The sequence below is a fragment of the Arvicanthis niloticus genome, chromosome X (assembly GCF_011762505.2).
Source record: "Arvicanthis niloticus isolate mArvNil1 chromosome X, mArvNil1.pat.X, whole genome shotgun sequence".
NCBI classification, from domain to species: Eukaryota; Metazoa; Chordata; class Mammalia; order Rodentia; family Muridae; genus Arvicanthis; species Arvicanthis niloticus.
In genome coordinates this window covers 16,087,359-16,101,451 of record NC_047679.1, presented here as the reverse complement: position 1 = coordinate 16,101,451, position 14,093 = coordinate 16,087,359, and the positions used below count along the sequence as shown (strand labels likewise).

At 38.7% G+C, this 14,093-nt stretch overlaps 1 protein-coding gene across 6 annotated transcripts in view; it reads right to left on the bottom strand.

Moving 5' to 3' along the window:
• The window catches only part of Phf8 (PHD finger protein 8), a 117,878-nt gene that overhangs the window by 90,851 nt on the left and 12,934 nt on the right, over positions 1–14,093 (bottom strand). For all 6 annotated transcript variants that reach the window (XM_076918619.1, XM_076918618.1, XM_034485171.2 and 3 more), the window contains 5 exons: positions 7,291–7,376; positions 6,847–6,955; positions 3,789–3,949; positions 2,172–2,313; positions 659–845 (listed from right to left, as the gene is read on the bottom strand). In XM_076918619.1, the coding sequence (XP_076774734.1) occupies positions 659–845; positions 2,172–2,313; positions 3,789–3,949; positions 6,847–6,955; positions 7,291–7,376 (685 nt within the window). The remainder of the gene's footprint in view (positions 1–658; positions 846–2,171; positions 2,314–3,788; positions 3,950–6,846; positions 6,956–7,290; positions 7,377–14,093) is intronic.

Here is a 14,093-nt window from a genome sequence, read left to right as displayed (position 1 = left end):
GAGAAAGCTCATGTTAACAAGAAATTTCAACAATAAATATAGACATTTTCATACATATTGGGAGAAATAGAATTCCTTCACTTAAGAAGGTATGGTGTATCTTAAATATTTATTGCTATTAAAAAAAAATCTACTTCTGCAGTACTAGAAGTCAGGACCTTGCACACATTAAGTAAGCACTACACCAGTAAGCTATGTCCCTAAACCTCAAAAACAGTTTTAGTGCTAGAGGTGCAGCCTAGGGTCTGCTGCATGCCTCCCTCCCCCAGCTCAAGCTGATCTGAAACTTAGCATAATGCTCAGGCTGACCTCTCCTTCATGTCAAGCCTCCTGTCTCAACCTAGCAAGCATTGAAATTATAGGCAGAAGCCATCATGCCTACCTTCAACAACTTTTTTGCTTAAGCATCAAAATTGTAGAGACACACCCACATGTGCCACATCAATCACATTAATCTGTCAGAACCTTAAGTAAAGAAATGAGTTCTGTATCTCAGGGGAAAAACTTCTTGTCCCCTTACCAATACCTAGAATGGCCTTATACCCAGGAATTCTGTCTTCAGAATTACCATGATAGAGTTAAATATGTCAAAGTGTTACCCAGATAGAAAATGAGGCAGATATGTATAGCTGCCTCCAGGTAGCATATTCACTCCTACCTTAAGCACATGGTACCAAACTGAGGTCCCACCAAAGTCAATGTGAAAATCTGTATAGCTATCCCGCACACTCATGAGGCAGTACTTCTGCACATTGGGCCTCTCAAAAACACTTTCCTCTGGCCACAAGTTCTCCACCCATGACAGCTTGCGAACAATTTTGGGTGTTTCCACAAGGTTTGAAAGCCTAGTAAAAAGAGGGCGAAAAGAAACATGAGCTGACTGAAAATTGAAGGTTTAAGTCTGAATAAAATACCATGGTCAGATAAAACAAATTTTAAAAAATCATTTTCTCCACAGAACTCAAAGGTATATACAACATTTATTCCCACAAATTTAACAGTAATCCCACTCCAGTCAGCTTCCAAATCCAATCCTAAATCCTAGCTCCAAATCCTTCTACTGATCATTCCTACTACTAAATTGCCATGCCCATTATCTCACCCCCCACCCCCAGTCTACTCATTCAGCACTTAGTTTATAGCAGTTGTCTTTTCCCTACCTTGATACCTTCTTTATGAAAAGCCCTTACAATTACAGAAACTTTCTGGAGCTCAGTTCCATAAATCTGGCTGTTTTTCTCCCACATAAACCCACAAATTTTACAATACTATACTCTCCTCTTTGTTTTGATCTTCAGGAAATTCAATGAAAACTCTGTAATCTATTTCCACCAACTATTTAAACAAAGAATTATGCATTCATGTGTATAGTACCTATCCATATGCATCCTAGTCCCCTATCTTTATTTTGTTTTTGTTCCAGTTTTTGTTTAACCCCTTTCAGCATGTCTACAAGTTATCACACAGGCTTTCTGGATTAAGTGATATATAAAGAAACTATAGTTTTTAAAATACCTTTAGGTTCTTCAATCTTAAAAGCATGAGCAAGGATTTTATTATTATAATTGTGTTATCACCATGGGAAACTGAGAAGTACAAGGGACCTTTCTGTATCCTGTTTTTACAACTTCTTACAAATCTAGCTTTTTAGTAATTATTTGAAAGTTTAAAATGCCAATAAGCAATTACTAAGTTTCCTAAGAAGAAAAAGATATGTTTCAATTTCTGAATATTCACCACAGTCCTGAATATGTAAGTCCTGATAGAATATTTTAAAGATTATAATCCTTCCCTTTTAAATGTAGGCAATCTAGCCTTAGAAAAACTATGTATTAATTTTAAAATCCATTTCCAAAGACTGAGGACTTATTCTTCATTTAGGACAGTCATAAAGTAAAAATATAAACACTAGGAAAAGATCAAGGGAAGATGCCCTAAAACAAAGGAGATAAATTAAGTAAAATAGATACTGTATTAGAGATAGCTATTAGAAATTGAATAAACCAACTTAGTTATTATAATGTTGAATCAGTCAAGTAAAAGCCAACTCCCTACTTCAAAAGGAGAAACAAAACTATTGGAATGAAGAAAACAAACCAAAATATAAATTCAAGTATATCTAGAGGTTTTAGACACCCTGTCAGGCTTTTCTGTTACCTTTCTCCTCCTACCTGGTATCAGAGAATTCCAAACTAATGACATTGAGGACTTTTTCCCTCTTCCCACTGTAATAGTATTTGACAAAATCACCGAGTTTCATCTTGCAGTCAGCCTGGCGGGCCACATCAATCACATCAATCTCTTTGTCAGAACCTGAAATAAAGAAATGAATTCTGTAGTGAGTTATGTCTCTCAGGAATTAAAAACTTCTTGTCCCCTCAGCAGCACCTAGAATGGCCATATACTGAGGAATTCAGTCTTCAGATACTATGTGTTCAGGGCAGAGAGTAGGAACCTATCACACTCTCTCAAGCTCTGGGTGGGGGCTATTAGGGCTATGGAGCTATCGGAAATAAACTCTTATGTAGTCTAACTACCATGGATCTGCTTCTTTATTTCTTCTCTTCTACTCTCCCCCTACACTGATACTGCAGTAATAAGTAGAATGTAAGAACAGGTATCAAAGACTATGATCCCTAAAATTTGCCAAGGTAAAACAAATGGCTCCATGAGGCCATGTATTTGTAGATGGGAGCCTGGCATGGCTGTCCTCTTGAAAGGCTCTATCAACACCTGACTGAGACAAATGCAGATACTTATTGCCAACCATTGAATTGAAGTTGGGGACCCCAATGGAGTTGGAAGAAGGACTGAAGGAGCTGAAGGGGATTGTAACCCCATAGGAAGAACAACAGTGTCGACCGACCCAGACCCCTCAGATCTCCCAGAGACTAAGCCAAAACCAAGGAGCATACACGGGCTGATCTCCATATTCGTAGAGGAATGCCTTGTCCTGCTTCAGTGGGAGAGGATGTGGTTAATCCTGTGGAAGCTCCACAGAATTGATGCTCCAGGGAGGAGGGATGCTGGTGAGGGAGTGAATGGGAGAGTGGGGAAGTACCCTCTCAGAGGTGAGGGGAGAATGTGAAGAACTCCAGGAGTGGGGACCAGGAAGGGGGACAACTTTTGGAATATAAATAAATAAAATAAATTAATAAAAAAATTGGCTCAACCTAATTTTGTGTGGTCTATTAAGAGAAAAAAATAAATCAAATAAATACTGCCATTACCCCCACCCCCCACACACAAACAAAAAAATCCCTAGGGCTGGAGAGACAGCTCAGTGGTTAAGAGCACTGGCTGCTTTCCCAGAGGTCCTGAATTCAATTCCAGCAACTACATAGTGGCTCACAACCATCTATAATGGGATCTTATTCCCTATTCTGTGCATGAAGACAGAGCATGCATATACATAAAATAGCTGAATTAAAAAAATAAACTAAAAAGGAAAAGAAGACTAGTATTTTGTCTCTTGTCTCTCCAAAGAATAACTCTAAATAAGGCCTTCACATCATACTCTCAAAATGGCTAGAAAGCATATATAAAAAGGTGGATTAGAGAAATGACTCTAGTCCTTTTGTTTGTTTTGTTTTCCAAGGCAGGGTTCTCTCTATGTGGCTCTGGCTATCCTGGAACTATGTAGACCAGGCTGGCCTCAAACTCAGAGATCTGACTACCTCTGCTCTCTGGGTGCTGAGATTAAAGGTATCATGAGCCACCACGCCAAGCATGATTTAAATAGAAAGGAACAGCTGATATCACAGTTAAGAGGATTTGTAGTGTCTTACCAACATAGTGTTCCACATCCCTCACAGTGAATGATGGAGAGGGTAATGTCATCCCCAACCCATCCTTCTTCAGAACAAGGATAGGCACGCTGAAGCTATTCTCTTCCAAGAATTCCACAGTCAGCTGACTTCCAGTGGGCTTCAGAATCACTTCATCTGAGCTGTGTGTGTGCCATAGGAAAAACATGACCTTGAGATTCTGCTCACTAAAGGCCTTAATGGCCTCTTACTAAAGGGGTGCAGTCTTCCTGAGAGAGTCTTATATTGGTTGACAATTAATGGCATAAACCTCATATGCCAGGAAAAAAAAACATTACTTCTCAAAAGCAGGAGACAAGGTCACTAACAGAGGTAGAGAATATATAGTGAACAGGCTGTTCTTTTCTGAACAACAAAGGAAATTAGTCAATAGCTTACCTAAAAAGAGATATAACTAACAATTTTGACTCATTTGTTCCAACCCAAAATAGCAACATCCAATTTAAAATGTTAGTGAAGAGAGCAAAGACTGAGCTTTTAAAAAATAGTATTTACAACCACTTTCTCAATACATGTACTTATAAGATGAGAATTGTTTTTATATTTTTCACACAATATATTTTGATCATATTATTCTGTCCCCTTCCTCAACTACTCCTATTCACAATGGAGACAAGAGAGTGGTAGATATATGGAGGTATACACAGTGCCAGAGCATTAGCTCAGCTTGCAATGAATCCATGATTTCAACCTCCAGAACAACAACAACAAAAAAGACTATGAAGAAAAGGGAAATTAGTTGTATTGAGACCAACATAATAAGTTCTGCATCTGTTTTACTCTTTATGTAATTCTGGATGGCCCAAAATTTAAATTGCAAAAACTGAAGCCATAAAGGTACTAGGGAAAAAACATGTAAGAGACAAGACCCAGGTTTTACTAAAATAATAAATAAAAACTAATATTGTCTGCAAGGAAATCTGTTATAAATAAGTTAGTTTTCTCCAATGGAGACTCATTGAAGAAGTATTAACCACACTATTTGGTGTCTGTTCAAGACAGGTTTTTCCATGTAGCCCTGGCTGTCCTAGAACAGGATCTATAGACCAGGTTGGCCTTTAACTCACAGAAATCCACCATCCTCTGCTGCTGCTGGGATTAAAGGCATGCACCACCACCGCCCAATTTATTAAACACACTTACGGGTAGGCTCCATGCCCAAAAGTAGATGGCTATCACAGAATAAACTCAAAGGTATTTTTGTAGACTTTTTGTTTCATATTGCTTTGTTAGAGTTTTTTTTCTTGTGTGTGTGTGTGTGTGTGTGTGTGTGTGTGTGTGTGTGTGTGTGAGAGAGAGAGAGAGAGAGAGAGAGAGGAGAGAGAGAGAGATTCTTGCGGGTTGGTTTCTTTTTTTGCTTTGCATGTTTGTATTCTAAATATAGAGAAAGGAAGGGTGCAGAGTTGGGTAGATGGGGAGGATCTGGGAGGAATTGAGGGGAGGGGAAAAACATGATCAGAATAAATTGCATGAAAACATTTTCTCAATAAAAATATGGAAAAGCCTTTAGAAAAAAAGAAAACTATCACTAAATATAACCCATAAATATACAAAAATCAACCTCTTCCATAATTATGGTAATAAGTTAAAATAAAAAGATTTCACTAACATTTTGAAAATTTAATAGTAAAAATCATCAAAGCCTTGACAAAATGTCTGTGATATTGTACAAGCTTTATGCAAATAATTGACAATATTTACAGATTCTTAAGGCATATCCTTTTTGACCTAACAATTTTACTTTTGCACAGTTAAATCTACATCTATACTTGTCACACATGTAAAAACTTAAGTACAGAGAGATATTCACTGAGGCTGAAAATATATCTCAGTGGTAGAGTACTTGCCTAGCATGTGTGATACCTAGGTTCAATGCTCATTACTGAAGAAAAAAAAGGTATGGACTACAGAAGTTTTCTTAGTAACAGCAAAATGCTGGAATCAATTTAAATGTCTATCACTAGAGGACTGGTTAAATAAAATATATATCCATTCAATGAAATACTAAATGACCATGAAAGGAAGTAAAGAATTACGTATACACACTATTGTAGATTGATTTCCAAGCCATATTATTTAGGTTTAAAAATAAAAGTAATGTACAAAATATAATGCTTCCATTTGTGTCAAAAATGAAAAAGGACACACAACCACATATATGTGGATACAAGGGACTATTTTTGAAAAAATGTAAAAAAAATTAGCTGATGTACGTAGAAGGGATCTGAGGGGTCTGAGGTAGAGAAGGGACTGAGAACCTTAAATTTTTTTTAAAACTAATAACCTAGAAAAACAATCTAAATAATACTTGAAGTACAAGAAAGCTAAAAACAGTCCAATGGATTTAAAACCACATATTTCTTTATTCATTAATTTCTAACTTATTTTTGTTCAATTCCTTATTTTTACTAAATCCAGGTAAGTTGAAAGGGAAAAAAGTATCTTTTTGATTGAAAAACACATGACAGCTCCCTATTTTTAGTTTTAAAGTTTCCTCTCCTCTATAATGAGAGAATTAAATTTCCTGACCATTAAAAATTCTTGCAGACATTAAATGGAGCACTATTAAGAATATGGAATAGGAAAGGGGAAGGAAATAAAGGGTCATAGAATAAGTGACTATAATCAAAGTATATTTAATAGTATACATGGAAATGTCATAATGAAACCCATTACTTTGTATGATTAACATACACAAGGAGAAACCAAAAAAATTGCTTCCAATTCTAGCATTGTTCAGATGCTTATAAATTGACTAAGACAAATGCTGCTTTCCAACTTCTGCAGATTTTTGTAAACAGGTCATAATGTACTCTAAACATCAAGTGAAACTCTGGCCACTGTTACTTAGGAACTGACCAAAACAGAAGTTCCCACCCCAGAGATTTTGCAGGGCCCAGAAGATATCCAGACATGAGGGAGACACACAATGGCACAGCCAGTGGAAAAGCTGAAAGGCAGTATGTCCAGCTTCCCATAGCTCTAATGCTTAACATTTCTTTGGACAGAGGGTCCTCACCTGTCAAAAGTCCTACCCCGTAGTTCTCGGATAAACATAGAGCTTCCAGTTTTCAATGGTTTCCCCTTATGATTATCATGTCCTTTGGAAGATCCACGACGTTTTTTCACTAAACCAGAAAAAGACAAGTGGTAATGAGTTAGAATGGCCAGGAGCTAAGAATCTAAAACCCCAGGGGCATCTGTACTTAAAGTAGCTCTCTTATACTCAGGAAAGCTCCTAGTAAAGAAGAGTGTGCTTGCTCTAGGCAGTTGCTAAAATGGGAAAGAGATAAAGATTTCTGCTCTCTTAGGGCAATAGCTACAGGCCCTGTTGGACTTGCATGGGCTTCCGATGTTTCGTAAGAAAGACAATCTGAGGCACTGAGGCAAAGACTCTCCAAAGCTATCTTTGCTTTGTTTCTTCCCTTACTACTTCCTGATGGAAATCATAAGATCTACTTACTAATGGAGGGTCCATGTAAGACCTCACAGTTGGGGCAGTGGTACAGATCAATATCAGCAGCCTTTTCCTCCTCAACACCAACACAACTGGAAAAGAAAAAAACATAGCCAAGGTTTATAAGATTTTTTTTGTATTTTTTGGATATTTTATTTATTTACAATACAGATGTCATCCCCTTTCCTCGTTTTTATTTTTTAAAAGTTCTATATCAGTGAGTGCAGTATAGTACATATTGCAATCTACATTTATACCAGTTAAAATTAAGTAAATTTGAGGGCTGGATAGATGGCTCGGTGGTTAAGAACAGTCACTAGCTGCAATCCCACCATCAATGGAGGAGTGTTCCTATTTCTCTACATCCACGACAGCATCTATTGTCACTTGAGTTTTTTATCTTAAATCTAATGGAATACAAAGTATGCATGTATACAAAGTAATTTCACATGTTAAGCCCTTCCCTCACCAAGAAAGATGACAAGAACCCTTCAAATAATTTTTGGCTATGGTTTAAATACTTTTAAAACTATTTTATCCACCACATACAGCAAGATACATAAAAATATGGTAGAGCTCAAATTGTTTCAGCCAAGATGATGATGATTAATTTCCTGAAATCCAGCCCCTCCCTTACCTTCATCTCTGCAACAATAACTCTATATCTATAAACCTATAGCATATCAAGAAATCAGAACATCATCATCAACTTTGTAGAGGTTAGCAGAGTCATGAAGATAATGTGCATAAAGTTCATTAACACAATGAACACAGAGACTGACACAGAGTAAATGACAAATGACAGTTAATATTTTTGCCATATCCACATTATCATTCCTCACTACCCTAAAGTTTGTTTTTTGTTTGTTTGCTTGCTTGCTTGCTTGCTTTTTGAGAGAGGGTCTCACTATATAGCCCAATCTCACTTCAAACTTACCTTAGCTTCCTGGTCCCAAATTTATTGGCCTGTGTCACCTGGCCTAAATCTATAAATCTTTTGTTTGGACCTAAGGCACTCATTTCCATGACATATGTGCTTTATGTCTCACATCCCTGCTATATTTGGACACTGCTCAAAAAGGAAACCTTGCTGTCATCACTCCTGAACTTTTATCACATATGCCTTTTCTACCAAAACCAGCCACTGACCATCTCCTATCGAAACTTCCGTGTCACATTCTCAGCAATTCTATACCATGATAAATAAATTGCTATAGCTTCCCCTTCAAGAAACACTTGCCAGGCATAGTAGTACATGTGCACTGTGGTGGTTTGAATGAGAATGATCCTCATAGGCTCATAGGTTTGAATACTTGGTCCCCAGTTAGTGAAACTATTTGGAAAGGATGAGGTATGACCTTGTTGAAAGAGTTGTGTCACAGGGTTTCAACAGACTCCTACTATCCCCAGTGTGTTCTCTAACTCCTGCTTAAGGTTCAAGATGTGAGCTCTCAGATGTTTCTGCTGCCATGACTCCTCTCTCCCATCATGGGTGCTAACCCTGTGGAACTTATATATAAGCCCAATTCAATACTTTCTTTTATAAGTTGTTTTGGTCATGGTGTTTTATTACAGTAACAGAAAAGTAACTAATACACCCACCTGTAATCTCAGAACTTCAAAGATAGAAGCAGAGCAATCAGTAGTTTAAGGTCAGCTTTGGCTAGATGGAACCCTGTCTAAAAGCATAACAATATAAAACAGAACCCTCCTTTACTTTCCAAGTTTAAACAAATACAGTTGCTCTACAAGGAAGCTATTTTCTCTATACCAGTACTACTCAAAGTATAATCCAGTTGTTCTCAATGGGTAGAATCACGTATCAGATACCCTGCATATCAGACATTTACATGACAACACATGATAGTAGCAAAATACAGTTATGAAGTAGCAACTAAAACAATTTTATGGTTAAGGGTAACTGCATATTAGGAACTGTATTAAAGGGTTAGAGCATTAGGAAGGTTGAGAACCACTAGTGTAATCCATAGACTAATACTGATCTGTGAACTGTTGTCTACAGGTCTATGGTAAGTACAGAAAATGACAGTACTACTTCTCAGAAATCTGGCAGGATGTTTTAAAAGCCATTGAATCTAATAATGAAAAATTGAGGTTTGTTATATTGCTTTTTGTTCACATTCTTTTTCTAGTCATTCTCTTTTTATTTCATAAAATAATTGATCCATTAGAGACTGAAAATAAAGGACAATATGTCCTTGTTCTTCACCATAGAGTCCAAGGAGTACTGTGTTAAAGAGTTCTATCAGCTTCATATAGTCGTAACAAGAAAGAAGGCCCAAGTACAGATGCTTCAATCCCACTTAGAAGGGGGAACAAAATAATCACAGGAGACAGAGGGAGGTAGGTACCTGGGTGGAAGAGGGAAGGAAAAGGGGGCAGGATCAGGTATAGGGGGAAGGAGATAGGAAAGAAGCCCAGGGGTCCAAGAGAATGAATACAAATATACAACAATGTGGGGTGGGGGATGGAGGAAACCTCTACAAAGTCCCAGAGACCTGGGATGCGAGAGGCTCCCAGAACCCAATGGGGATGACATTAGTCAAAATGCCCAACAGTGGGGAGATGGAACCTGAAGAGACCACCTCCAGTAGAGAGACATAGCCCTCAGTTGCAGGAAGGGGCCACCTACCCATCTCCAAATTTTGAACCCAGAATAGTTCCTGTCTAAAAGAAATGCAGGGACAAAAATGGAGCAGAGACTGAAAGAAAGGCCATCCAGAAACCACCCCAACTTGGGATCCATCCCATGTTCAGGTACCAAACTCTGACACTATTGTTGAAGCCATGTTGTGCTTGCAGACAGGAACCTGGCATGGGCTGTCCTCTGAGAGGCTCTACCAGCACCTGACTGAGAGAGATACAGATACTTACATCCAACCATTGGACTGAGGTCAGGAACCCCTATGGAATACATAGGGGAAGCATTGGAGGAGCTAAAGGGGATTGCAACCCCATAGGAAGAACAACATTATCAACTAACCAGACCCCTCAAAGCTCCAGGGACTATGCCACCAACCAAAGAGTATTATACATAGGCTGGTCCGTAGCTCCCACCAATACATATGCAGCAGAGGACTACCTTTTCTGGCATCAGTGGGAGGGGATGCCCTTAGTCCTGTGGAGGCTTGATGCCCAGAGAAGGGCAATGCTAAAGGGGTGAGGTTGGAGTGGGTGTGTGAGTACCCTCTTAGAGGCAAGCGGGTTGGGGGAGAAGGTAGGGAGCTCACGGAGGAGACCAAAAAAAAAAAAAAAAAAAAAAAAAAAAAAAAGATTTCTATCAGAAAGAAGCCTCCTATTCTGAACACTGACAACTCAAGGAAGTTCAATAGATGATCCTTTTAACTCTCCAGTGAGAATTTGAAATTATCTCTACCTTTGTGCTTTATTTCTGTTCCTGCTGCTGTGATAAAATATCAAGAACAAAAGCAACTTAAGGACAGAGGTGCTTATTTTAGTTCATAGTTCACAGTATATCCCAGTAGGAAAGTCAAGGTACTTGAAGCATCTGGTTACATTGAGGCCACAGTCAAAAAGAAGGTGATGAATGTCTGCTGCTGCTCAGTTCCTTTTTTGTTTATACAGTTCAGGAAAGTGCCACTCACAGTGAGAGGGCCTTCCCACCTTCATTAAAATACAATCAAGATAATTTCCCATAATTACTCACAGGCATGGTTGAAGGCCTAACTCTCAGTGATTCTAGATGTCATCAAGTTAACAACTGATGTCAACCATCAAGCCTTGTGTGAGATGACTCATTCCTCTTTGAGTTTCATACCATGGAGCAATACTATATCCTGTTCCTCTTTACTTCCAGTTACCCTTCTCTCCAGCACATCCCTTCACTTATTGGAGAGCCTGCTCACAGATTTTTTTTTCTACACCAAGTCTTTTCAATACTCTACATGGTATCAGTAATAACACAGAGACCTAACTTCTTGGGGTCACTCTTCTTTGACCTTATCAATGTTCAGATATTTACCTCCACTCTCATTTCAGCTATTCTCATAACCATCCCCCAGACTTTGTCCAGCAATTGGCTCACTTCTGGAATATGAAATGCATGTTCCATTTCACCATAAATATACCCACCAAGTTCTCACTATACCTGTTCTTTGCTTTCAAAAAACCCTAGTTGCTCCTACTTTTCACCAATTCTTTGTTTAATTTGTTTTGTTGTTGTATGAAACAAGGTCTCACTGTGTACTTCTAGCTGGCCTGGAACTCACAAAGACCTACCTTCTCTGCCTTCTGGGCACCAGGATTAAAGTTCCATGCCACCACACTACATTACACCACACCCAGTACATTCTTTTTTAACTTTATGCTTTGTTTTCTGAGGTGATATATATAGCTTAGGCTGGCCTTGAACTCAAAGTCCCCATGCCTCAGCTCCCGAATAATGGGATTACAGGCCTGCAGCATCAAATCCACCTACTCTTGGCTTCAACCTACTTGCTGTCTAGCTTAAATTCCAGCATTCTTCACTTGCCCCACCTACCTTTCACCACATTTGCAAACCTATCCCTAGTTCAGTCCCACTACACTAGACCACTGAGTGTGCTGGAGAAAGAATAATCACCCATTGGACTTGTGGCAAAATAAATTCAATGTCTAAAATATACAGATTACATTGACAGATAATTCTCCTATAGTTTCCTACTCAGCTCTTTCCTTCCCACAATCCACAGTAAACTTTAAATCTTTGATCCCATTATCTCTCCCTTCTCTCCATGCAAATGATTTACTTCCTTCTTGGAAAATAAAACAGAAATAAAATAAAATAAAACTATCAGACAAGAACTAATTTGACTTCTAATACCAACTCTTCTTCCTTCACCCACCCTTTCCTCCTATTACAGTGGAAATGCTAACTTTCCTTCCTCCTAAAGCCAGTACTGGCACCCAGGTCACATATTTTATTTTATCAGTTAATTGTCCCTTCTTTCTAAGGTATCTTCTCACCCTATTTCTTTCTCTTTCTTTACAATACTGTTTAAACACTGACCTTAAACACCCTCTCTTCTTTCCTTTCATTCCTTCTTGTCTGCCCCTCTCGGACAGTTCACAGCCAAACAACTCTATCTACATTTATATAGCTCAAAATGGCCCCCCTTTTGGAATGGGTAACAGTTGAAACATGGTAAAAAAAAAAACCTCAAAATTATCAGTTCTATATTCTAATTCTTTAGCTATCACTTGTGTGCCTCTGTCATTTTTATCATTGCTGCCATAACACAGGTTATGATGTCTAACTAGATTTATTGTCCTGCTCACCCAACTAGACTCCAAACCTCAACTCTGTCTCCACACAAAATGATTCTCCATACCAAAATGATCACTAAAAAAAAAAAAAGAAGTATGGGCTAGAGAGATGGCTCAGCAATTAAGCAGAGGATCCAGAAACTCCAGTTCCAGGAGATCCAATACCCTGACCTCCTTGGGCTGCAATACACATAAGATGTACATACATACTCAGGCATACAAAAACACATAACATTAATTAATTATATAAAACAAATGTAATCTCTTATTATCTCATATTCTAAAACCCTAAAAACCTCCTTATTTTCATTTTCTAAACTTTTTTCATAGACACACACACACACACACACACACACACACACACACACACAATAGAGGGTGCCCTTGGAAGCAGGAAGAGGATATTGGAGCTGAAGTTAAAAGTACTTGTGGACTGCCTGACATGAGTGCTGGGATTTGAACTCAGGTCCTCTGAAATACTAAGCAGCAAGTGCTCTTAATTGCTGCAACCATCTCTCCAGTCCATCCCTACTTTTTCTTAAAGAATGAATTGACCATGGCCTAAAAAGGCCTTGCCTCTCTGGTGTCATCTTTTTATTCCTCACACACAGCACCAATGATATAAGTAAATATGCTTACTGTAAGTGAAAAGCAAGAGCTTTTTATTTTCTGTGGCCTTTCAGGTTACCATAGTGTGGTAATTTGAATGAGATGTCATTCATGTTCTTGTGTGTCTGAACACTTGGTCCACACTTGGTTACACTGCTTGGATAGACTTAGGTGTGGTCTTGCTAGATAAAATGTCACTGGTGGTGGGCTCTAAAGTTTCAAAAGCCATGTGATTTCTCTGCTTGTTGCTATTCCTGCTGCCATGCCTGGCGTTTTCTTCCATGCACCACCACCACCACCACTACCACCACCACCACCACTTCCACCATGTCCACTGTCATTATGATGACTGTAATGGACTCATCTCTCTGGAACTATAAACCCAAAATAAACCCATCCTTCTACAAGTTGCTTCAGTCATGATGTTTTATCACAGCAATACAAAAGTTACTAATACACATGAAGCTCAGTTGTTACTACTGGGTTTTTTTTTTTTTTGGGGGGGGGGTTGGTGGCTAGGGTCTGAACCCAGGGCCATACATGCTAGGCCAGTGCTCTGTCACACTGTTAAAACTCTAGCACTATTTCTACTTTTTTGAGATAGGGTCTCAAGCCCAGGATGGTGGTGCACGCCTTTAATTCTGGGAGGCATTTGGGAGGCAGAGGCAAGTAGAGTTCTCCAAGATCAAGGCCAGTGTAGTTTATGAGTTCCAGAACAGCTGGAACTACATAGTGAGACCATGTTTCAAAACAAACAAACATCCTACTTGAGATAGGGTCTCACTAAGCTGCCTTATGATTCTCCTGCCTCAGCTTCCCGAGTAACTATAATGACAGACTTAACCTTGGCAATATGAATTTTTAATTTTTTCTGTCACACTCTCTTGGGGGTGAAGGCAAATCACTCAGTACAT